General features: G+C 40.1%; 1 protein-coding gene across 1 annotated transcript in view; it reads right to left on the reverse strand.

The window, feature by feature from the left end:
* Positions 1–1,637: 1,637 nt before the first annotated feature.
* Positions 1,638–23,614, reverse strand: part of LOC100717354 (vomeronasal type-2 receptor 26-like) — a 33,705-nt gene continuing 11,728 nt past the window's right edge. Inside the window, exons 3-6 of the mRNA XM_003466603.2 lie at positions 11,506–12,300; positions 5,220–5,429; positions 3,671–3,794; positions 1,638–2,662 (exon numbers count right to left, since the gene is read on the reverse strand). Coding sequence (XP_003466651.2) covers positions 1,638–2,662; positions 3,671–3,794; positions 5,220–5,429; positions 11,506–12,300 — 2,154 coding nt within the window. The remainder of the gene's footprint in view (positions 2,663–3,670; positions 3,795–5,219; positions 5,430–11,505; positions 12,301–23,614) is intronic.

The following is a 23,614-nucleotide window of genomic DNA, read 5'->3' on the forward strand; positions in this document are numbered from 1 at the left end:
GAGTAGTGGGTCCCTGGCATGTGCTGTATTGGTTACCATTACTCTGAAATACGCTAGCCAGAGACTAATGACCTCGCCAGTCTAATGATGACCACTGAAATACAAGCAGGATCAGGGTGGGCTGGCCTCTCCCTTGTGAGCTGGACAACCACTGGGAGTCTTCATGCCATTGTTGTGTGCCTTGTGGATGGGACCGGTCAGAGATAGCTTCAGGGAAACCTCATCCTTGGCTACTGGATCACACACAGAGGCAGGACTCAGTCCAAGCAATTCTTGCCAACCTGCACTGTGCTAGGAGCGGCTGTCTGAAGCCACTGCAGTTCTGGTTCCAGGATTATCATGCCCGACTCCAAAAGGTCACCTGGCCAATCACACACTCCCATGGGAAGACTGAGTTTCCCACACCCATCCGCAGATGATGCTGATCTCCAAGACAGTGTTGTTCTCCACTCTGCCGTTCTCCTCAATGACCACATGCTCCCACCAAGGCCCTTGTGTTTGCCAACCCACAACTTCACCAGGACCACATGTCTTTGGATTCTAGCAACATTTCATGCACAGTGGGACCTGCTCTGGGGAGACTGCTTCTGGCTACGGCCTTCAGTCCATGCATTTCTTTTCCATTTTTTCTTTCTTTTTTCCCCCTTTAGTTTCTTCCTGGGTTGAGAGGATGCATCTCCTTTCATCCGATCTTCTTCAGGAGGCTATATTCCCACATCTGAGCTGTTTCTCTCATAGAGCTCTTCACTTTGCTGCTTACTGATTCACTATGTTCCCATATTCCACTATTTGCTCCCTTTTAAACTGTGTAATGTTTCTTCTACTTTTTTCTTATTTTTTTATCACTTCTGTTTGTCAATTCTGTTGCTTTTATCTGAACCTATTAATTTTGTGTTACTTCTTAATAGAAGCATTTAATTTCACATTCCACTCTCTCTTCCTTTGTTCCTTTATATATTTCAAATTTTGCCTCATTCATGCATCTATTCCTTACCCAATTCATCTCTACTATTATTCATATTCAGTCTTATAATTGTCAGATATTTATTTAATGCTATGCTATAATTGCTGAATTCTTTTCTGTTGTTCATGATTCTTAGTTTCTGAATTTTGCAGATTTTATTATCTATCAATGTTTTTTAAATTATTTTTATTGTCAAAATATCACAAAAAATTAGAGATAATTAAGGCCAAACTTTGTAATTGGTAATTATTTTCCTTTTATAAAACACTAACTTTATTGAAATATAATTTACATAATGTACAACTGATCATCTAAAGTATGGTTTAATAGTTTTAACTATCTTTATACAATTGGACCACCATCATCAAAATCAATCTGATAATTTCATCATCCCCTTAGTCACTACTGGAACTGGCAATCTGCCATCCAAACACCAGGAAAATATACCCTACACTGGGTCCCCTGAATTTGCCTCTTCTGGGAAATTTTGAGGCCTGGGATCTTGCATCACTCAATGCTCTTCATTTGGCTGCCTGTTCTCAGCATAGTGGTTCTAAGGTTCCTCCAAGCTGCATTATGGACTAGTGCTTCCTCCACCACAAATACTGTTTAATGCTTGAAGAGATCCGTGTTTATCCGTGTATCAATTCGTGGATACAGAATGACTTACTCACTACCATGTAGTCAACACAGGAACCAAGAATTGAGAGCCAGGATCCTGCTGCTGACTGGGAGGCCTAGCTGAAATGGTGCTGTGGCGATGGCTTGGAGGATCTCCCTTTCCCAAGTCCCTTTGAGCCCAGGGTTCATGCCTCAAACTCAGTGGAGTATTCCTCTCAGGTTTCAGCAGGATGAGATAGCATTTGGGGAAGAAGATGCCACCCAGCAGCCCTGCAGTAGAGGCCAGGATACAGAAGACCTCCACAGCTACTGTGGCCTTGCCCCGTGCACTGAAGTATAGGGGCAAGAAAGCTGTCCAGACGCTGCAGAACAACAGCATGCTGAAAGTGAGGAACTTGGTCTCATTAAAGGTATCTGGCAGGCCCCGGGCCAGGAAGGCCACAGAGAAGGTTCCTATAGCCAGGAGGCCCAGGTAACCCAGCACACAGGAGAAAGCAATGCCAGAGCCCTCGTGACACTGGAGCACAAGGTGGCCAGGCTCTGAGGCTGTGTCCTTGTGTGGGAATGGTGGAGAGGTACCCAGCCAAACCCCACAGAGAATGATCTGTACTAGGGAGGCAGCCAGCACCACAGAGGACGAGGCAAAGGGCCCTAGGCATATGCGGACTCTCTGTCCTGGCCTAGTGGCCTTGAAGGCCAGGACCACAGTGAGGGTCTTGGCAAGGACACAAGACACAGCCACAGTAAACACCACTGCAAAGGTGATCTGGCGCAAGAGGCAGGTGGTGGTTGAGGGACGACCAAGGAATAGCAATGGACTCAGGGCACACAGGCTCAAGGAGACTAGAAGCACATAGCTGAGGGCTCTGTTATTGGCCCTCACTACTGGTGTTTTCTGGAACCACAGGAACACCCCGAGGATCAGGCATGCCAGGCTGGCCAGTGCCAGTGACACTACTGTGAGCACAAGGCCCAGGGGCTCATCAAAGGCCAGGAAGGTCTCTGTCCTGGGAAGGCAGTGGTCTTTGCTCTGGCTTGAGTACTGCTCATCAGGGCACTGAAGGCAGCTCTTCATGTCTGTGGGAGACACACACAACCATGTTGGTCATGTCCTTTATACAGAAGCAGCTGTACAAGATAGAGGTGACACATTTATGGATTATTCTTAATCACCCCTAAAATAAGGTGGGTATAGAGTCGGTGAAAGTTGGAAAAATGTTGGCCCTATGTATTTGTAGAGTTTTAAAATAATTTTATGCTTTTGCAAGAGGTCAAGCCCAAAGCCTTTGTGGTGAGCTACATTCTCAGCCACTTATTAGATCTTCTTTTGACACAGAGTCTCCCAAAATCACTATGTCAAATGACTGGGCTGGAAATTGTAGTCATTGCTTTATTAAAAGTGTCTGGGTCGCATTGTATGTTTAAAACTCATTTGTCTAAGTCTTAGTCTCCAGAACATAAGAAGGTGTTTGTAATTGCACATAGGAAAATTGGATGGGAACTAATTAAGGTTCAGTGAGTTCTTAAATTGGGCATAATCCCACATGCCTGGGCTCCTCAGGAGAAGGGACTGGGCCTCCATGAAGACATACCGACAAACCCAGGATACAGGACTCAAAAATTCCATCCTGCTGAAACAAAGCTCAGACTTCTACTTGCAGAGCTGGAAAGAATTGTATTTGCATGACAAAACAAGCCTGGGCTGTGGGGTTAATTACCATACACCCATGGGAGGGGACATCACACAAATGGAAAGCAGAAGACATCATGAAATGACAAGAATCTCATCGAGGCCTCCAAGGATGGTAGGTTAAACCAAATACAAAGGTCAGGATGAGGGGAACTGGGCAGGGTCACCCTGCTATAGGCCAAATAGAGATGAGTGCACATGAGGGGAGGGTTCCTTGGGATGCCATCTCCACCATGCTTGTCCACGGGGTACAGTTCAGGACACATTTTCCTGAGCATAACTGACAATGGTTTTTATTCACCAAATGTTCCCAGAGAATGGAGATCCTGTACCCTCTTATGTGAGTGGTCATCCAAGATTATGCTTGATGCACTAGAATGCAGCAGTCCACTTACCTCTCTGGTCTGCAAACTGTCCCTCTGGGCAGGGCCGGCACTCAAAGCAGCAGTGAGGGGCTCCCTGTTGGGGGATCTGGCTGGATCCTGGTTCACAGCTGGTGCTGCAGACAGAGCTGGGCACCTGAGGGCAGGCAATGTACAGGGGGTCAGTAGAGACCCTATTGGCACAGGGCCCAAGAAATCTTGATGCAGCAGAGAGGAGTTCTTTTCTCTGCACCAGCCATTGTGCAGGGAAAGTGTTCTGTCTGCTCTCAGTATCCATATGCAGAGGGAGTAATCATGAGACTACTGGGCTTCTGGTCCAGAGGATGCATGTGGCTTCCTGGGGGTTGAGGACATTCAGAAAACTCTGTACGCATTGCTGTTGGGTCCCATATCTGGAATCTCTAGTGCCTGCCCCACATCATCTAATACACACATATGCTAAGTCTCCTGCAGCACAGGGATCTGTACAGCCATGTTTATCCCTCCTCTGCCCAGTCCCAACCTCCAGGGACTAACAGAGTAGAAGCTTGGGTACAGACACATGAAGAGAAGAAGGAGTGCTGTGTTCCACAAAAGGAAGCAGGAAGCTGGGCATAGAGTGGGTGCCTGTAATCCTGGTATTTGGAAGGCACACAGAAGAGAATCTCCATGAGTTCAAGGCCAGCCTGGGCTACAGAATGACACACTGTCTCTAAAAACCAAAACAACGAAAAAGGAAATAGGAACCCCACATCAAACCCACAGAAAAGCTCACAAGTCCACTGAACATGAAGCTGTATCCCTGTAGGAAGAAGTCAAGAATGGAACCCACATCTCCTATGAAAACCTGGGGCACCATGATAGAGATGCTACAGGGACAGAGCCAGTCCAGGCTACACAGAAGGTGACTGAAGTGACTCCTGAGCCAGAACAGCCCTAAACATCACTGCCAATGGTGGGAACATGTGGCACTGGGTCATGGAAGAGGCCAGCCCTGCCATACAATGCTGCCTGGGACAGGTGTGGTGAAGAGTTGTGGCCACCCAGACCCTCATGAGCCTGACTTTGACACCGAAGTGGAGAAAAACCACCAAAGATTGCCACTGCCCCAATTCACTAAACTGGTGTGGTTCTCTTTCTTTCTTTCTTTCTTTCTTTCTTTCTTTCTTTCTTTCTTTCTTTCTTTCTTTCTTTCTTTCTTTGTTTAATGTCCTCCCTGTCTACAAAGAGTAAACCAAGAACTTTCTCACCAGCCATGTTTCTTCATTTTTCATTTTAGCAAAAGCTCTCAATATGTCACCAGGCATGGCGTACAACTTGCAGTTCTCCTGTCTCAGTTTCTTGGGAAGGTGGAATGAAAAGTGTGCAACACCAAACACAGAACAATGATTTTGTATTTTTGGGGACTAAATGCCTTTTAACGCTCACAAGAGTCTACTTTGGACAAACAGCATAGCTGAACTACAGCTGGCCGATTTATAACCATTCCCATTTCATGGATCAAGAGACAAGCTCCTTGGAACTGAATTTCCCCCACTCCAAGGTTCAGGCCTGAGTCTCTCTGTGCACCCATCAGACATACCTGGATACTGTCCTTCAAGAGGATCATCATCCTGTTCTCCAAAGATGGATGAGGATACATATTTCCAATGTGAACAAAGTAGAACTGGCCCTCGGGACTCCACTGCCCTTGGAGAACATCAAATTTTGTCACCAAATCTCCATTGGCATCGAACATGATGTGGGTCCCATCAGGGGTCTGGAAGCTCACTTTCCTGAGGGGTTGCAGGAGCTGGGGAAGGAGGGTGACATGTAGCCTGGCCAGTGCCTTGGTGTGGGTTGGCAAGTGGAGCTCCAGTAAAGGCCACCTTGTCCATTAGGCACATGGATCGCAGGTGCCCAGGAAAATGCTCCACCTTTAACTTCCAGTAAAATCAAAGAAAAGTTTAAAAATAAGCCATATTTAGCAATAAATCAGATCATCATTAACTTTACAAGAAAATTATTCATTACATTTTCATTATCTGTTCCATGGAAGCAGGAACCCAGGGCTACTATGGCTGTTGTGTCCCATCCTGGGCTTCCTGTCCTATCCCGAGTTCAATACCTCCTCTATTGGTGGCATCCAAACACCTCCCTGCCCTCTGCACTCCCAGCACAATCCAGCCCCTTCGTCTAGCCTAGTTTCAGCCCTATGTTGATTCTTCTCTTTGCATGGCCTTGTAACAGATACCACTGAGGCAACCACTCTCCTGCCATGGCAGCAGTTTACACTGCAGGCTGAATCTCAGATCCATCCTCCCTTAAGGAGGGATGGATCTGTCTTGTGCCCACCACTCATTCCTCACTCAACCATCCATCTCACCACATGCAGACATCACATCTTTGTGGGTTTCTAATCTCTCTAGCCTGCCCTGCAGCCAGCATCTTCACTGTCCATCCATTCCGAGCCACATGTATTCTTAGTCTCCAACCAGGAGAGGTCCCTGAATCAGAGTAGAGGTCACAACAGCACTCCATTCTTACTTAGCCTCCACTCTGACATCCAGCAGCAATTCCCCAGGAGACAGCTCTCCTCAAGGCAGAGGATACACTTGTGCTGTGCCTTGGTGGGGAAGATGTTTTTCACAGCCTCCCTGTTTTGCCATCCATTGGATGGCAGCATGTTGGAGTCATCAGACATCACAAACTGGGGAGAAAGTTAGAATCCAAGCATCAAACATACACAACAAATCATCAAGCAGGGTACACACCATGACAAAGTAGGATTCACCCCAGGGATGCAGGCATAGTTCAATGTATGAAAATCAGTAGGTGGCACTACATTAACAGAACCAAGGGGGAAAAAACTATAGGATCATATTAATACTTGCACAAAAACATTTGACAAAGTCCAGCAACCACATGATAAAACCTCTACAGAGAACTGGAATAGATAATCATTATTGAAATTTAATAAAAGCCATATATGACAAACCAATAGCCAACATTTTTCTAAATGTTCAAAAACTCGAAGCTTTCACTTTATATTCACAGAAAAAGAAAAGGCAGTCCAATATCACCACTCTTATTCAACAGAGTTTTGGAAACATTAATCAGGGCAATTAGGCAAGAGAAAGAAAATCAATGAAGATTGCAAAGGAAAATTTAAATTTCCGTTATTTGTGGATGACATAATACTCTACATAGAAGACTCCAAGAACTCCATTAAAAGACTTCTAGGTTGAATAACCAAATTCAGTCATTTAGCTGAACACAAAATCAACCTTGAAATTCAATACCATGCCTGTATGCAAATAACAAACTCACTGAGAGAGGAATTAGAGAAACCACACTTTTTACAATGGCATACAAGGTGAAATACTTAACAAATAATTGAAAAACAAAAATAAAAGAACTTTGCATAGAAAACTACAGTATGCAAAAAAGAGATCATACAGGATACCACAAATTGTAAAGATATTGCTTGATCTGAGTATGAATAACCAATCTAGTGAAAATGGCCATACTCCCCAAATTGTTAATGCAACCCCATTCCAAGTACCAATAGCATACTCCACTGAATTAGGGAAAACAATCCTAAAATTCATTAGGAACCAGAACAGACCTAGAAGAGCAAAAGCAATTCATGGCAATGAAAGTAAGGCAGACAGCATCACAATCACTGACTTGAAATTATACTATAAAGCTACCATGATAAAAACAACATAGTGCTGTTTAAAAACAGACCTGAGAATCCATGGAACAGATTAAAAGATACAGAAAGAACTCCAAACACACTCAACCACCTTATATTTCTCAAGGGAATCAAGCAACTTCACTGGAAAGGAGATGGCCTGATGAAAAATATAAAAAAATATATAGAATATATGAAACAGATTCAAAGAGATCATGAGGAAATTAAAAACTCTATGGAAAGATGGCAAATCAGCTTGCAAGAAACTAAGGATAGATTATCCAAACTGCAGGACAATTTTGCAATGTGGGAGTATGAAAGGGTAAACCTTTTAAAAATAACAAGGAAATAAGCAGTAACAATACAAAGGCTAGAAGATGACAAAAGGATCTATTATTTCAGAATAAAGAATGTGAATGAAGAAGCTGGGGTACAAACAAAGGAACTACAAAGGTTATGCATAGAAATAATTAAGGAAAACTTCCCAAACATAAGAAAAGAAAATGATATTCTGATATATGAGGCATACAGAACTCCAGCCACCTACCACCAAAACAGAGCTACACCCAGGCACATAATAATCAAGATCCCAGTAATTCAATATAAGAACAGAATATTAAAAGCTGTTAGAGACAAGAAACAGATAACCTACAGAAGAAGGCCCATCAGAATAACAGCGACTTCTCGACACAAACCATCAAGTCAAGAAGAGCGTGGAGCAAAATATTCCAAGCCCTGAAAGAAAATAACCTCCAGCCCAGATTGATATGCCCTGCTAAACTGTCTCTAGAAATTAATGGAGAAACAAGATGCTTCCAAGACAAAGAGGAACTTGGGAAATTCTCAACCACCAATCCAAGTCTACAGAGAATACTCCAGGGCTTTCTAGAGAGAGAAAAAAGTACTAGGATTACAGGAACAGTAGCAGAGAGGTCTCAATGAATGGACCAGAAAACAGAATGAAGAAGATAAACAAATCACTGATGACAAACAAGAGCAAAACAGAAATGAGGCAGAAAAGATTTTATTCAAAATTGATATGATTGATAGTATCAAGTCTGAGAGTATAGGCAACTACACTGAAAATGAGAGACTACAATACACATTCTGGTTTGATAAATGCCAGTTTTTGAAGTTCTATACTTTATACAAAGTTGTGTTTTCATTAATACTGTTATGTACTGATATATTCAATTGTACTAGGTCTGATGATATAGCCAATTCTATTGGAGATAACAAGAGACAACACAAGAAACATGGTAGAACTCTTTGTACAACAGTCATATGTTTATTTCATTTCACGTGTTTATAGAAATATGTTTTGTTTTGCCATGATTTATTTTGTTTCTCCCTCTAATATAGAAAGGATAGGAATACATGTTAAGACTCATACATGTATAGAATCTGTAAACAGTTTATGAGAACATATCTTGTGACACATGATGAAATGAACAGATACTGTGAAGAAAAAGAGACACTAAAACCCAGTGCTGAAACTAGAGTATCACAATGTGAAACCAAGCAATAGTATTGTGCTTTGTTCAGAGTGATATTAGCCTGCTTGGGTTTATTCAATGTCAACATAATAGAAGATGTGGATAACTGCATGTATGTTTAAGTGTACAGGATTGATAACCATATTTCTAAGTTTTTGTTGGATAGTTGAACAGAACTGGTTGCAATCTCACTGTTTTAATCCCCACTTTATATACTCCACTTTAGTATCTAAAACAACTATTTGTAATATGACAATCTATAATCATCAACTAGTGATTTCTTACTGTTTATTTTTTCTTTGAAATTATGTATTATTTCTACCCATTGCCTGTTTTGTTTAGTCTTTCTTTAAATTAAATTTTTAAAAGGCACTACAGTACCCAGTGCTGATCACGGTGTCATGATGTGAAAATGAATAGAGACTTCTCAGATGAAGAATTAGAAACATCCAATAAATATATGAAAACATATTTAACATCACTGGTTGTTTGAGAGATGCAAATTAAAACAACACTGAGATCCCCCCTCACTCCAGAAAGAATGGCTATAATCAATAAGTCAACCAATGACAAATACTACTGGGGCTGTGGGGAAAAGGAAGCCTTACCCACTGTTGGTGGTAGTGTAGACTGAGGCACCTACTGTGGAAATCAGTATGGAGATTGCTAAAAAAAAAAAAAAAAAAAAAAAAAAAAAAAAAAAAAAAACTAAACCTAGAGGTTCCATTTGACCCAGCTATTCCCCTTCTCAGTATATTCCTAAAGAATTCAGAGCATCATACTACAGTGAAAGATACGCACCTGTTACTATGTTACTACAGCAGCATAGTTTATAATAGCTAAATCTAGGAAGTAGCCCAGGTGCCCACCACATAATGAATGGATATAGAAAATATGAGGGGTGGAGTTTAATACAATGGAGAACTACTCAGCCACAGAGAAGCATAAGTTTGAGACATTTCTAGGTAAATAAATGCACCTTGAGATATTCCTTTAAGTGAGATGAATTGGACACACCTATTCACAAGTTGCACTGTATTTCTGGCATGAGAAAACCAAAGTATAAATAACCACCAAAATTTATAATAGATATTGAGAATTGGGAAGGAAGTGTCCAAGTGGGAAGGAGAATTGGGGAGGCAGAAGGAGAGTAAAAAGGAAGGCAAAAGAAAATAGAAGGAAGAAATTGGAAACTAAGATTTTTTAAATAAAGGAGAGGACGGAAAATGAAGGGAGGGAAGGGGCTTGGGGTCAAAAAAAATCAAGATATATTATGTACAAATTCCCTACGATGTATGCCATCATTATCTATGTATATTATCAATAAAATGAATTTTTTAGCAAGATACTATTTAAAAAGCCTGCTGATATTTTATGGAATTGTGTCAAATCCATGGAGCACTATGACAAGAATGACATCATAGAAACTTTGAGTCTTCCCATCTCTGAAATGTTGCTGTTGTCTCTTTTTAGTTAGATCTTTTAAGTTTTCGATTTTCAATATGCTGTAATTTGTAATTATAGCAGTCTTGAATATCTTTGATTCATTTTTTTCCTGGATATTTGAAGTTATCCTATGCTATTATAAGTAGTAATTTTAATTCCTTAATTGATTGTTCCAAACATATCAAACTTAACTACTTTTCCTATTTATGTTCTATGCAAAAATCTTTGCTAAATTCAATTTGTCAATTCTAAAAATTTGTCTTTAGACATAATAGCATTTTAGGAACCTGTGTCCATATCAGCTCTGAATAAAGAGAAGTTTGTTTCTTCTTTTTGAAAAAATAAAAACACAGAGCTTTACAAACACTTGCATGGCTTCCCTCAGGCCAGTAGCTCACTTTTCAATGTCAAGTGGTCACCCAGCCTCTGGGTCCTGTAGAAAGAACTCATAGAAAACCTCACCTGTGGTCCTTCCTGTCAAGACACTGCAAGGGTCTACTGAAGGATCCCTCTGGACAAACTGACTTGGAGCAGGGACGGGGATAACATGAGGGACCAGGAGGTCAGGGAAGGGACATGGTTATCTGTAGTGGAGAGGCCTCCTGGAGAGAACAGGTTTAGCAGGGGGTCATCCTCAAGACCCAGAAGTCAAGCTGGGCCAAACAACACCTTTGTATACACAGCCTGGGTCTCCTGAGTGACAATGGTGTGGTGTGAAGCTTGACATGGCCAAGAAGATAAGAATAACTAGAAAGCTTAGAGACTTAGCCAGACCCTATTTCAAATAAAACAAAAACTGAGCAGTGGGCCTAGAGCCTTGGAAGCACATCGCTGGGCTAATCCATGGAGCTGTAAGGAAGAGTTGTTAGTAACAGCACATCTCATGCATATGAACGACACACACTCAACACTCTTTGCTATTTATCTTAAGGTCAAATATGGATCATGCACTTATTATAAATCCATGATTGGTCTTCAAATCTCAAACTTGGGACCCACACCCAAAACTTCTCACAGTAATTCTGAAATTTGAATGTCAGGAGGCATCTGGGATGTGCTCAATGGAACCACACCATAGAAATAGAGTACATCTGAGCCCACACAGCCAGTATGGCTTTGGGACTCCTGGTCCAGTGCTCATGTCAGACACCTCTGGGCTGTAGCCCCAGGAATCGGCGCAATGGGTACCATTTCTTGGCATGGCTGCACCAAGGATGTTGGTTCGCTCCCTTCCCTGTGACCCTGCTCACCTGCCAAGGCTGGAAGTGTACAGGATCTCCACATTCGCTGTTCTCATGCTCACAGAGCACCATGTCCTGCAGGGCATGTGCAATGCTGTAGACAGCTGGGTATGCAGCTTCCAGTCTACTCACTTCCTGGAAAGGGTACTTGTGGTCTCTCAGAGTCTCATTACCTGAGCAGAGCTGCATGTCACTTGGTGCAGTGTAATTACCATGTGGCCACCTGCACCCAAAGGTGGCTTCCCAAAACCTCCTCAAGAACATGTCCTCTGGGGTCCGGCTGGGGTGCAGGTGGGCAAAGAACTCCGAGAGTCCATGTGCATGGCTACTGTGTAGCTTAAGACCAAATGCACCCTGCAAAACCCAGGAGGCACCAGGTGTGGCCAGGGCGATCACTGTGTGCAAAAGAGTCTCACTGACCCAGACCTGGCCAAGGACACGGATGCCTACCAGCCTCTGAATGATAAGCTGAATTATGGAATTAGTCAGGAAGACCAGGACTCCCCTGGCTGTGCTCTTCTCCATCTTCCGCGCAATGGTATCGATCTTCTCAGGAGACTGATGGTAAGGAACGTGCAGATGGAAGTCGATGCAAACACCTGCCTGGCCCAGCTCCTGGCTGGCTATATTGCCAGCCTGCTGCCCAAAATCATCCTGGGTGATAATACCTACCCAGGACCATCCCAAGTGCAGCACCAACTGGGTCATGGCATAAGAGGCTGTGAGGTCACTGGGTCGGGTGCGCAGAAAGGATGGGAACTGGGTCTTGTCACTGAGGGTGGGCAGACTGGATGCATAGCTGACCTGTGGGGAGTTCCAGGGCACAGAAAATAAACCAAAACTCAGAAACAGGCTGGTCACAGGTCTACATGAGAAATAAGGGTGAGACAAGCCAGTTCCCTTGTCTGGCTTGGACTTTCTCCCAGACTTGCTCCTCTAACAACCACAGTCCATTCCCACCCTCAGTCCTGGCAAGAGGGAAAGGTATTCTACCAAGTCAAAGTAGAGTCTAGACACCATCATGGCTTCAGAAGCACAAGGCAAAACACAGATCAAAATCTGAATAAAAATCAAAGCCACCACCATGATGAAGGCAAGAGGTACACCTCACCCACAGAGACACACTTTCACTGAGATTGAAAAGGTGGACAACCATATTTCCTGCAGCCAAAGCCCCAACACTTGTAGCAATAACTACTCTGAACCCTCACAAAGTGAACTTCAAACCAAAACTGATCACAAGGGCCAAAGGAGGTTATGACAGAGCCAACATTGGTGTCACAGTCTGTGATCTCAGATTCAGGAGGACAAGACAGGATTATTGCTACAAGTTTAAGGTCAACCTGGGTTACATAGGGAGTTCAAAGACAACCTGAACTACAGCGCAAGACCCTATCTCAACACAACACAAATCAAAAACAAAGAAAGGCAAAATAAAAGTCATTACATTAACAAGAAACAAGATTCATACATACTATTTACAGCGTCAACACACAGAGACAGACAATAGCTGTAGGTATTAATGTACTGAATGCCCATGACACAATTTCATAAACAAAAACTACATGACATACAAGGATACATGGAGACTATTATAATCACAATGGGGCGCTTCAAAATCCCCATCACAAGGAGACAAGGCAACCAGACAAGATGTCAAAGAGAAAAATGGGGTGCTGACTGAGAAAAATGGGCTGATCCCAAATAATAACTAGAATGGTACTAGAAAAGCAAGAGTGATTCATATCCAAAACCTGTTGGTGGAAGTATTCATAAAGATTCAAGTGAAAATTTATGATACTAAGAATGCAGAAATACAATCAATGAATGAATGGGTTGGAAGTTGCCAAACTTATCCAAAAAGGGGAGGAGGAGACACACACCACAGTGATTACAAATTAAAAAGATGAACTCACAGCAGACACAAGTGAATTTCAGTAAATTATGCAAAAGTTCTATTTTGAAAACTTCTATTGCCCTAAATTGGAAACCTGGATGTTAAGTATTTAACCTACACACAAATTACTTATAAAAAAAGACCCAAGAAAATATGAAAATCCTAGGAGACCAGTAACAGGCAAAAAATTGATGCAGTAATAAATATTCTACCAATGAAAACAAACCGCAGAACCTGACAGATTCAACACTGAATTAAATCAGACCTTCAGAGAAAAGCGAAGGCCTGCATTCCTATGCTCTTCCAGGAAGGGAAGAAAGACTTCCAACTCACTGCCGAAGCCAGCAGGGCCCTTAAAAACCATACTGAGACAAAACACAGAAAAGCCATGTTGACTAACCAATATCTTGTCCAATCTTGATGCAAAAATCCTTAACAAGATACTAGCAAACAGAATGCAAATCATTAAAACGATTATATGTCATGACAATATTGGTCTATGAACAGGAAAGAATTAAATTATCTCAGTGCTAATAAACACATTCACAGACGTGGCAGGACACAAATCAATACAAATAACATTCATCCATTTATTTATTTATTTTTGCTCGTGGTTCAATCTCATTGGGCTAAATTTTATTTATTATTTTTAGACTTAATAGGCATTTCATTTTATTTGATTTTAGTAATTTATTTATTTTTTTCAAACTCATTTAAAGGGCATTTATATACAACAATAATGAACCCAAGGAGAAAGAAATCAGGAAAAGAATTCCAATTTTGATATCATAAAAATTCAAACATGATAATCAATATAACCGATAAAAGAAAAGGTCTCTATGATGAAAACTGTAGTATTCTGAATAAAGAGACAGAGATTAACACTAGTACATACAAAGGTAGGTAGAATCACTAACCCAAATGGCCATATTACCAAAAATAACATGTATATTTAATGCACTTCTTTAAAAGAAATACCATCTACATTCTTTAAAAAACTAGAAAAAAACAATCTTAAAACTTATATGAAACCAGAAGAGGCCAGAAGAACCAAAACAATCCAGAAGAAAAAGAGCAAAATAAGAAGCATTACAATCACAAATATCAGGTTCTACAAGGAAACTCTAACAATGAAAACAAGAAGCATGAGAGTAGCACAAAACTCAACATAGAGACCAACAAAACAGAGTAAAAACATGGAAACAACTTCAGTCACATTCGGTCATCTGATCTTTGATAAAGCAACTAAAAAGATACATGGGAGAAGCTCTTGCCCTGCTCTCTGCTTCCTGGGTGTCATGAACTGAGAAGCTTTCACCTGCCATCTGCTTCCACCATGATGTTTCTGCTTTGGAGCCAGCCAAGCATGGGCTGAAGCCTCTATAAGCAATGTGCACAGGAGACTTCAGGGAAGATGGAAAAATGGTGAGCAGCAGAGAAACTGTGTGTCTGAGATTTGGTGTCCAGATGCTGAAATATAGTATTGCCAAGAACAGAAGGAGGGAATGTGTCCCTGGAGCCCAGCAAGGGAACTGAAGTGAAAACTGAAGCCCAAAGGAAGACCAAAGAGAGAGACCTCAGTGCAGAAGAAGAAGGTGGCAAATGGGGATTCCTCTCTAGACCTGATCACTGTGTGAGAAGGGTGGCTTGAACCTGGAGATGCAGAGTGACTACCACCAATCCCACATTGAGAAATGCACCAGTGGAACAGAGCAGTGGGCACAGTGAACTGCAGTGGCTGGTTCGTTATGTGGGTTCAGACACCCCCAGGAAGGGACATTAGTCAGTAGCCATGCTGGAGAGCTGCCAGTTGAGCTCAAAACTCAGAGCAGCTGGAGGTTGGCTCCATTTAGCAGCTCTGAATGTCAGGCTGAGGTGAAACTGAATTCAAGTGAGCAGGAGGTCAAGAAGGAAAACTCAAGTGGCAGGGAGCCAAGTTCAAAGCAGCAGGAGACAAATGGGGTGTTAGAGGCTGGACATATCAGATTCCAGCGTGCTAGCCAGAAAGCAGCCAGAATTTTAGTGACATTAAAGGTGCCAGCATCCTAGGATTATCTGTTACCCCTGCATCATCCACAGCTGGCTTGCTGGGATTAATTAACATGGATCGGGGCTTTACCTGCCTATACATGTCTAACGGAGACAGCAGAGACCTGTCCTGAAATGCACATTTTCATCCTTTATTTTCCTTTTCTTTTGTTTTGTTTTCTTTTTGCTTGATTCTTTGTTCTAGTATTTATATGTGTTAACATTGTATTTAGTTTTTGTTTTTATTGAATTGTTTGTATTTCTTCCTTCTCTCTCTACCTCCTGTCTTCTTCACCAGTTCAGCAAAATTCACATAATCTTCCTTTGTTCTCCAGCCTTACTTCTAATCACTTCCTTTTCTTTTATCTCTCTGTTTTCTCCCTAACCATTTAAAAAACTTTCTTCCCCAGCTGGGGGCATAGCTTAGCAGCATTAAGTGCCTGCCTGGCAAGCACAAGTTCCTGAGTTGAATTCCTGGGTACCAAAAACAAAAAGCTTTTTCCTTCGTGAAGTTAAAATAGCTATACTGAGGGCATATCTATTGTATACAATTTTTTGGTTTAAGGGGACAAAGTAATAGTTACCTCAGTTTGTCATTTCCTAAATTGTGTTTGATGCTATTGTTATTACTGACTGTACTACTTTAGACAAGGTGACATATTTATTCTAATAAGTTCTTCCTCATATGCCAAGAATTATATTGTCTAAGGATCATAAACAATACTATAAGCAAGATGCAAAGAATCAGGGGCTAGGCCACATGGGAAATAATTTTTCATCTCCAATAAATTAAAGAGGTAGGATCTTGCAACAGACTCAAGTCCAAAAGACAGATATACCTCAAAGACATCTCTGAGAAGTAGACATTTCATAAGAGTTCTCAAAATTAGCAAGAAATCTACTTGCCATAAGGAATCTATAAACATCAACCCAGAATTAAACAAAAAAAATAAAGAAAATGGGAGACACTTAATCAAGACTCAACACCAGACTTCCCACTTGACAATACCAGGATGAAAATGAAGTGAAACAATTCAAAAGCGACCCACCTGGACTCTCTGAAGTGGTAACAGAGGAAATAATGCAGATGAATGAGGCTCTAGAAGAAAATCAAATCAGCAATAATTTATCAGATAACTGCAGAGGTGGTGACCATAATGAAAGACATTGTTAGTGACTCTAGAGGATTGAAGAAAAAGAAGAGCTCAGAAAAATGATGGAAACCATGAATGCCTGACATAGGAAAGATACAGAATCTGTGAAACAGATTCAAAGGGATAATCAGAGGATTAAAAATTGCATAGAAAGTATATGCAGCAGAGTGAGCCAATGTAAGGAAACAAAACCAGATGTAGAAGACAGAATTGCAGCTAGTGATCATCAAAAGAAAGATTTTTAAAAATAGAAAGGTGCCACAAAAAATCAAGCAAAGATCTGCTAGATGATGCAAAGATTGTTAATAAAAGATTGATCACAGTCAATGAAAAAGCAGAAGATAACACAAATGACATAAGAAACCTGTTCACAGACATAATGGCCAAAAACTTCCCAAGCTTGAAAAAATAACAGGTAAGTAAGTCATGCGATCCAGTTAGCCAGATTTTAAAAATCTACAAAAGAGCATACAATTGTCAAGATTCCAAAAATTCAACACAACAACAAAATATAAAAGCTTGTAGACAAAATAAATAACATGGGGTTCCTATAAAGGAAAGTCCATCAGAATCACAGAAGACTTCTCAGCACAAACCATCAAGTCAAGGAGAGCTTGGAAGGAAGTATTTAAAACCCAAAAGAAAACAATCTCCAATTCAGATTGATGTACTCCACAAAGTTGTCTTTCAAAATTGATGAAGAAATCAGATATTGCCATGACAAAAACAACAAAGAAATTTATGACCACAAAACCAGCACTCTAAAGAGTTTGGAAGGACATCCTAGAAACAAATAACAAGGAGTACAACTCCATAAACTCCAACAGAATAAATCCACCCAGCAAGAAATCAGGCAGGCCAAGTAATTAAACAAGGTAGAAAGACAGGGAAACAACAACAGGAAAATAATATGACAAGGAGAAGTGAATATATGAGTAATAACCATCAGTGTAAATGTTTTCAATTCACTGATCGAAAGAAGTAGACTTGCAGAACAGACCAAGAGATAAGATCTAATGATATGCTGTGATTCAAAACTGACAGTCATCTTAACACCAGCTGAACTAAGTCAGCATGGTGCTGACCATAGAGAAAAGTTGCCAGCATAAAGAGAGACATGGAGCTGGAGAAGTGAGGCACTGTGGGATCGCCTACATGTTGCTGTTTGAGCCATTGGTTCTCCTGGAACTAACATATGAATTATCATAGCTAAAACAAGAAGATATAAAAATTCTAAATAAATCAATGTCAATCAGTGAAACAGAAGATGTAAATAAAAACCTAGCAACAAGGAAAAGCCCATGCCCTGAAGGATTCACTGCTGAATTCTGTAAGAAATTTAAACAAGATCTAATTGTGCTGTTTCTCCAACTCTTTAATGAAACTAAAAGGGAAGAAATGCTCCCTAATTCATTCCTGAAATAAAATGTTGCTCTCATACCAAATTCAGGGAAAGGTCCAACTAAATAAGAACTACAGGCCAATCTGCCTAAGGAACATGGACTTAAGAGTCCTCACTTCACTATGGGCAAACAAAAGGCAGAAAATCACCCATAATATTATATCTCATGACCAAACATAGTTCATCTCAGGGGTACAGGGTTGGCTCATATTATGAAAATCACCATTTAATTCAGCATATTTCCACAATCAAGGACAAAAATCATATCATCATCTCAATAGGTGCAACAAAGCATTTGATAACCACCATTCATGATAAAATACCTACATAAAACTGGAATCGATTGTCTTTATCTCAATCTAATAAAAGTCATCTATAACAACCTAACAGTCCAAGTACAATAAATGGTCAAAAATGGAAATCTTTCACTCTAAAATCAGGGACAAGACAATTTCCTCGTTCATAAGAACTTGACATCAACTATCACCACTCTTATTCAATATAGTTCTGGAAATAATGTCCTAAGCAATAATGTCCTAGATAAGAGAGAGAAATAAACTAAAAAAGCATAGGAAGCGAAAAGATTATATTATCATAATTTGTGCATGACATGATACACTACTTAGAACACCCCGAGAACTTCCCCAAAACACTTCTAGATTATTTTATTTTATGGAAAAAATAAAACAAAATTTCAAAACAAAGTAATAAGAGAATAACTATAGTTAACATACTGCATATGGTTATCTTCAAAGCAGTTCATCAAAGTACAAGATATAGGCATAAACGATTCTCTAAAACTACTAGAAAAAGGCTTATTATCAACAAACTAAGAGAAACTAGCAGTATAACTATCTCATATATTATTTCTTTTCCTACCTTTCCCTTTTCCTCCATCCTAGTTCCTCTTTCGCTTTGAACAATTTCTTCCCATTTCACAATTTCTATTGAACATTCTGGACCTTATTTCCTTTTTCAGTTTCTCACACCAAGCAGACTATATGATGTTGTGGTCACAATCAATTATGACTCTAATTTATTTAACATAGGAGTATGGTCTCACATTGCATCCATTTCACTATAAATGTCTCAAGTTTATCCTTCTTTGTGGCAGAGTAGTACTCCACTGTATAAAAACACCACATTTTTTTCTATTCCACTGTTGATAGACATTTAGATTTTTTTCCAATATTCAGCTATTACAAATTGTACTGCAAGAAAGATGCATGGTTCCGGGAAAACATGGAAGACACATAACAGCAGCCACGGAGGCTCTCTGAGGCTGCCAGCTTAGAATCCAGGAATGATGCAGTGTAAGGAGTCTTAAGCAAGGGGAGATATATACCCTGCCAACCTAAGAACAAACTAAGCTGAGAGAAACCAACTGAAAATGCAATCCCAGTGCTATAACCAGAACAGATAAAATCTCAGTGGGAAAGCTGGAGCCTGCGCCTCTGGAAGCCGCGATTTGAATTTCCTGCTGCTGCTCCACTTGAATCAGCACAGCAGGGACAGAGAGATGCACAAAAGCTCTAAGAGCAGGAATTGGTGAACCAAATGGAGTTGAGAGCGGGAGAGGGAGGGAGCCCTGAATCAACCTGCTGTGAGTGAGAGGAAAGGGGACGCTTTAATAGACTAGGAGGCTCCAACAGAGGACATTCTGGGACCAGGCAGACTAGCCAGAACAGGATGCTGCAGTGAATTTAGTCACATATTCCGCCTCTCCAGAGGGATTGGTAGGAAGTGCGTTGCATGGGTGACACCACAGACTAAGACCCAGTAGGCTAGCCCAAACCAGATCCCAGCACCTGGTGGTACACCCTAGCAGTGAAGCCTTCAGTAGGTTGACCTGGAGGGGCAGGCCCAGCAGAGTCTACCCAAGTCTGTGTCTCCCTAGTACACTGCAGTGGGCAGGAACACCTAGCCAGCAGATTCAAACAAAGTGTAACCAGCAAAGAAAAAAAATAAAAAACTGGACCTTCTATATATGTTTGTATGGGAGGAACAAAAAGTATGGGAAGATGGAGCAACAAGAAAGGGTCCTCAGTCCCCAAACCTGAAACACTGATCCAGGAAAGGTAAATGCAAAGGAGAATGAGGACAGAAAACATGCAATATCAGACACAGCACCAATAGACATAAAGCAATACCTCTGGAGTCTCATAGATGAGTTCAAAAGTGAAGTATTAATGGCCTAAACAAGATATAAATAGAATAGTTAGATAAATGCTAAGCACTGCCCAAGAAAAAACAGATGGTGGAATGGAAGAACAGAAACAAACAAAGAGAATTGTTTGAGGGAGAAAATAGAGAAAACATAGAATACATGAAGCAAGTTCAGAGAGATTACCAGGAAACTAAAAACTCTATTGAAAGCTAGCATAACAGCTTGAAAGAAACTATGGATAGGTTATCTGAACTGGAGGACAGATTTGTAAGGTGGGAGCATGAAATGAAAAACTTCTTAAAATAACAAGAAAACAAACAGCAATAATACAAAGGCTAGAAGATGATAAGAGGATCTATAACTTAAGAATTAAGAACATAAAAGAAGAAGTAGGGACACAAACAAATGAACTGCAAAAGCTATTCACAGAAATAATCCAAGAGAATTTGCCTAATTTAGCAAAAGGTAAAGACACTCAGATGTATGAGGCCTACAGGACCCAGCCACTTACAACCCAAATAGAGCTACACCCAGGCAAATAATAATCAAAATTCCAGAAATCCAATATAAGAACAGAATATTGAAAGCCATAAGAGACAAGAAACAGATCACTTATAAGGGAACACCCATTAGAATTACAGCAGACTTCTCGGCACAAACCATCAAATCACGAAGAGCATCAGGGGAAGTAATACAAGCTTGAAAGATAATAACCTCCAGCCAAGTTTGATGTATCCTGCAAAACTGTCCCTAGAAATTGATGGAAAAACAAGCTGCTTCCAGGATAAAGAGGAACTAGGGAAATTTGCAACCACCAATTCAACTCTATAGAGAATACTGCGGGATATTCTAAAAAAGAAAAATACCAAGATTCCAGAAACCGTGGCAGAAAGGTCACAATAAATGGAGGAGAAATCAAAATGAAGACAAACTGACAACTAATGACAGAAAAAGATCTCAACAGAAATGAGGCAGAGAAGGTTGGATGGTAGGAACAGCTATTATGGATAAAACAAGACATCATAATAGCTAGTGCTGATTTAATATTATCTTGGTTGGAAGTCCCATCAAGCTTTTGTTCTTCTGTCTCCATTGGTCTTAACATGTTGGATCTTATTGGATTTCATTATATGTGAGAATATAAACAAAAACTTCTATAGACAAGGAGATTATACAGAGACCATTGTTCATTTTCTGTTAGTTGATTCTAAATACCCTGTAATACTATCATTCTCTTTATGGTTTTACATTGTCTTAATATGTTTGATGCTACAGTATAGGAAGTTATACTCAAAGATTTCAAGGAAAGAGACACAATGGTAACTACTTTTATGTGAGGATTATCTTATGGTGAAACACTATTTTGCTTAAATGGTTACATTGTGACCTACGCTGTTTTGTTGTTATGCCTCTTTTATCTCAATCTCCTTTTTTTATTATCTTTATTATATTTAACCTTTTAATTAAGGGAAAAATAAATAAAAATAGCAGGATATATTATAGTAACCCACTCTGATTTTCTATTAACTTGATTTGAAACCCTGTATTGCTCTCACCATCTTGTTTTGACTGACTTTCCTCTATTCTGTTTTGCTTGATGGTACCTAGTTCGAAATTATAGGCAACAACTGTGAAAACAATAAGATTCAGTAGGACGCCCATTCTGGTTGACTATTATCTTCTTTTGAAGTCCTCTAATGTCTCCAATGTTTTGGTTTTATTCGTTTTGTTGTGTACTGTTTTGTTCAATTTGATTATAACTGATGATATGGGCAATTTTTTTTAAGATAGCAAGAGGCATTATGGTAACCATTGTTGATCACTTTGTATTTTGTTTTTACATTATGTATTATGTCCATCCTCTTGATTTGACTGTTCTGTTATGTCCCATTTGGTTTAACACTCTCTTCAAAAAAAAGTAATAAGAACAGTGGGAGTAATAAAACCCAAAATGTATAATTGTCATCATACAAAAGAGAGGTAAAGAAAGTGCTCTAAAGGACAAAACTGCATGTATATTTAAGTGTGTAAGATAGATAACCATATTACTCAAAAAAATATATCCTCAAAAAACTATATTACTGAGTTTTGTTGGATCATTGAACACAATTGTTTGCAGTCTCACTGTTTGAATGTCCATTTTATATGCTTTAATTTTGTAACTTGAACAACTATTTCTAAGATGATAATATGTAATCCATTAACTAGTGATTTCCTACTGTTTATTTTTTTCTGAAATTCTGTATAACTTGTACCCTTTTTCTGTTTTTTTTCTTTTTCTGCTTAAATAAAATTTTAAAAAAAAGAAAGATGGGTGAGCAAACATTGCTGTGGTATGATGTTTTTAATTCTTCCAGGAAGATACCCAGGAGATGAATAGCTGGGTTAAATGGGACAGATGATGTTGGCTGTGTAAGGAATCTCCACACCGATTTCCACAGTGGGTGCATCAGTCTACACTACCACCAACAGTGGGTAAAGGTTTGCTTTTTCCCCACGGCCCTACTATAATTTCTTATTGGCTGATTTCTTGATAATAGCCATTCTTTCTGAAGTGAGGTAGAATCTCAGTATTGTTTTTCATCTCTCAAGTAACCAATTATGTTAAACATTTTTCCATAACTTTATTTGCTATTTCTACTTCTTCATATGAGTAGTGTCTATTCATTTCAGATGCCCAATTGTGGACTGCATCTTTGAATTTGGGAGATCTGGGTTTTATTTTTCATTTCTTTCTATGTTATAGATATTAGTCTTTTATCTGAGGGACAACTTGGTTAAAAAATGTTTCCCACACTGTGGATTGTCCTTTCACTCTATTTGTTATCAGTTCAGTAGATTAGAACATGCAGACACAACTCCAAACTCACTCATTAACTTATCTTTGACAAAATCTAACCATGTTCACTGGAAAAAAGATAGCCTCTTTGATAAATGGTCCTGAAAAAACTGGCTTTCCACATGGTAAAGACTAAAACTAGACTCTTGTCTATCACCATGTAGTAAAGTCAAAGTGGATCAAGGATTTAAATATTAAAATATAAACACTAAATCTACAGGAAGAGGAAAGAGGTAGAACTAGTTACTAGGGCCATTTAAGAAATCAGTCTTGGAATCCTCAAAAAACTAGGACTACAGGTCCCAATTGACTCAGCTATTCCCCTGCTTAGTATCTTCCTGAAAGAAATCAAGGTATCATATCACAGTGATATATGCACTCCCCTATACACTGGCACAATTTGTAACACCTAATCTTGGAAACAGCCCAAATCACCACTAGCTGGTGAATGCATAAAGAAGATGTCGTTTTTGTATGCAGTGCAGTACTACTCAGCTGTAGGGAGCCATGGAAGCTGGACATTGATGTGTAGGGCTAAAGCAAGGCCAAGCCAGAAAAAAGAAAGACGAAAACCAGATATGTAAACAAGTTGTTCCAGCACCAAGAAGGCAAGGGGCCAATGGGTTGCTAG

Source organism: Cavia porcellus, unplaced genomic scaffold (assembly GCF_034190915.1).
Source record: "Cavia porcellus strain 051 isolate PalLab524CR breed Dunkin Hartley unplaced genomic scaffold, mCavPor4.1 scaffold_7, whole genome shotgun sequence".
NCBI lineage: Eukaryota > Metazoa > Chordata > Mammalia > Rodentia > Caviidae > Cavia > Cavia porcellus.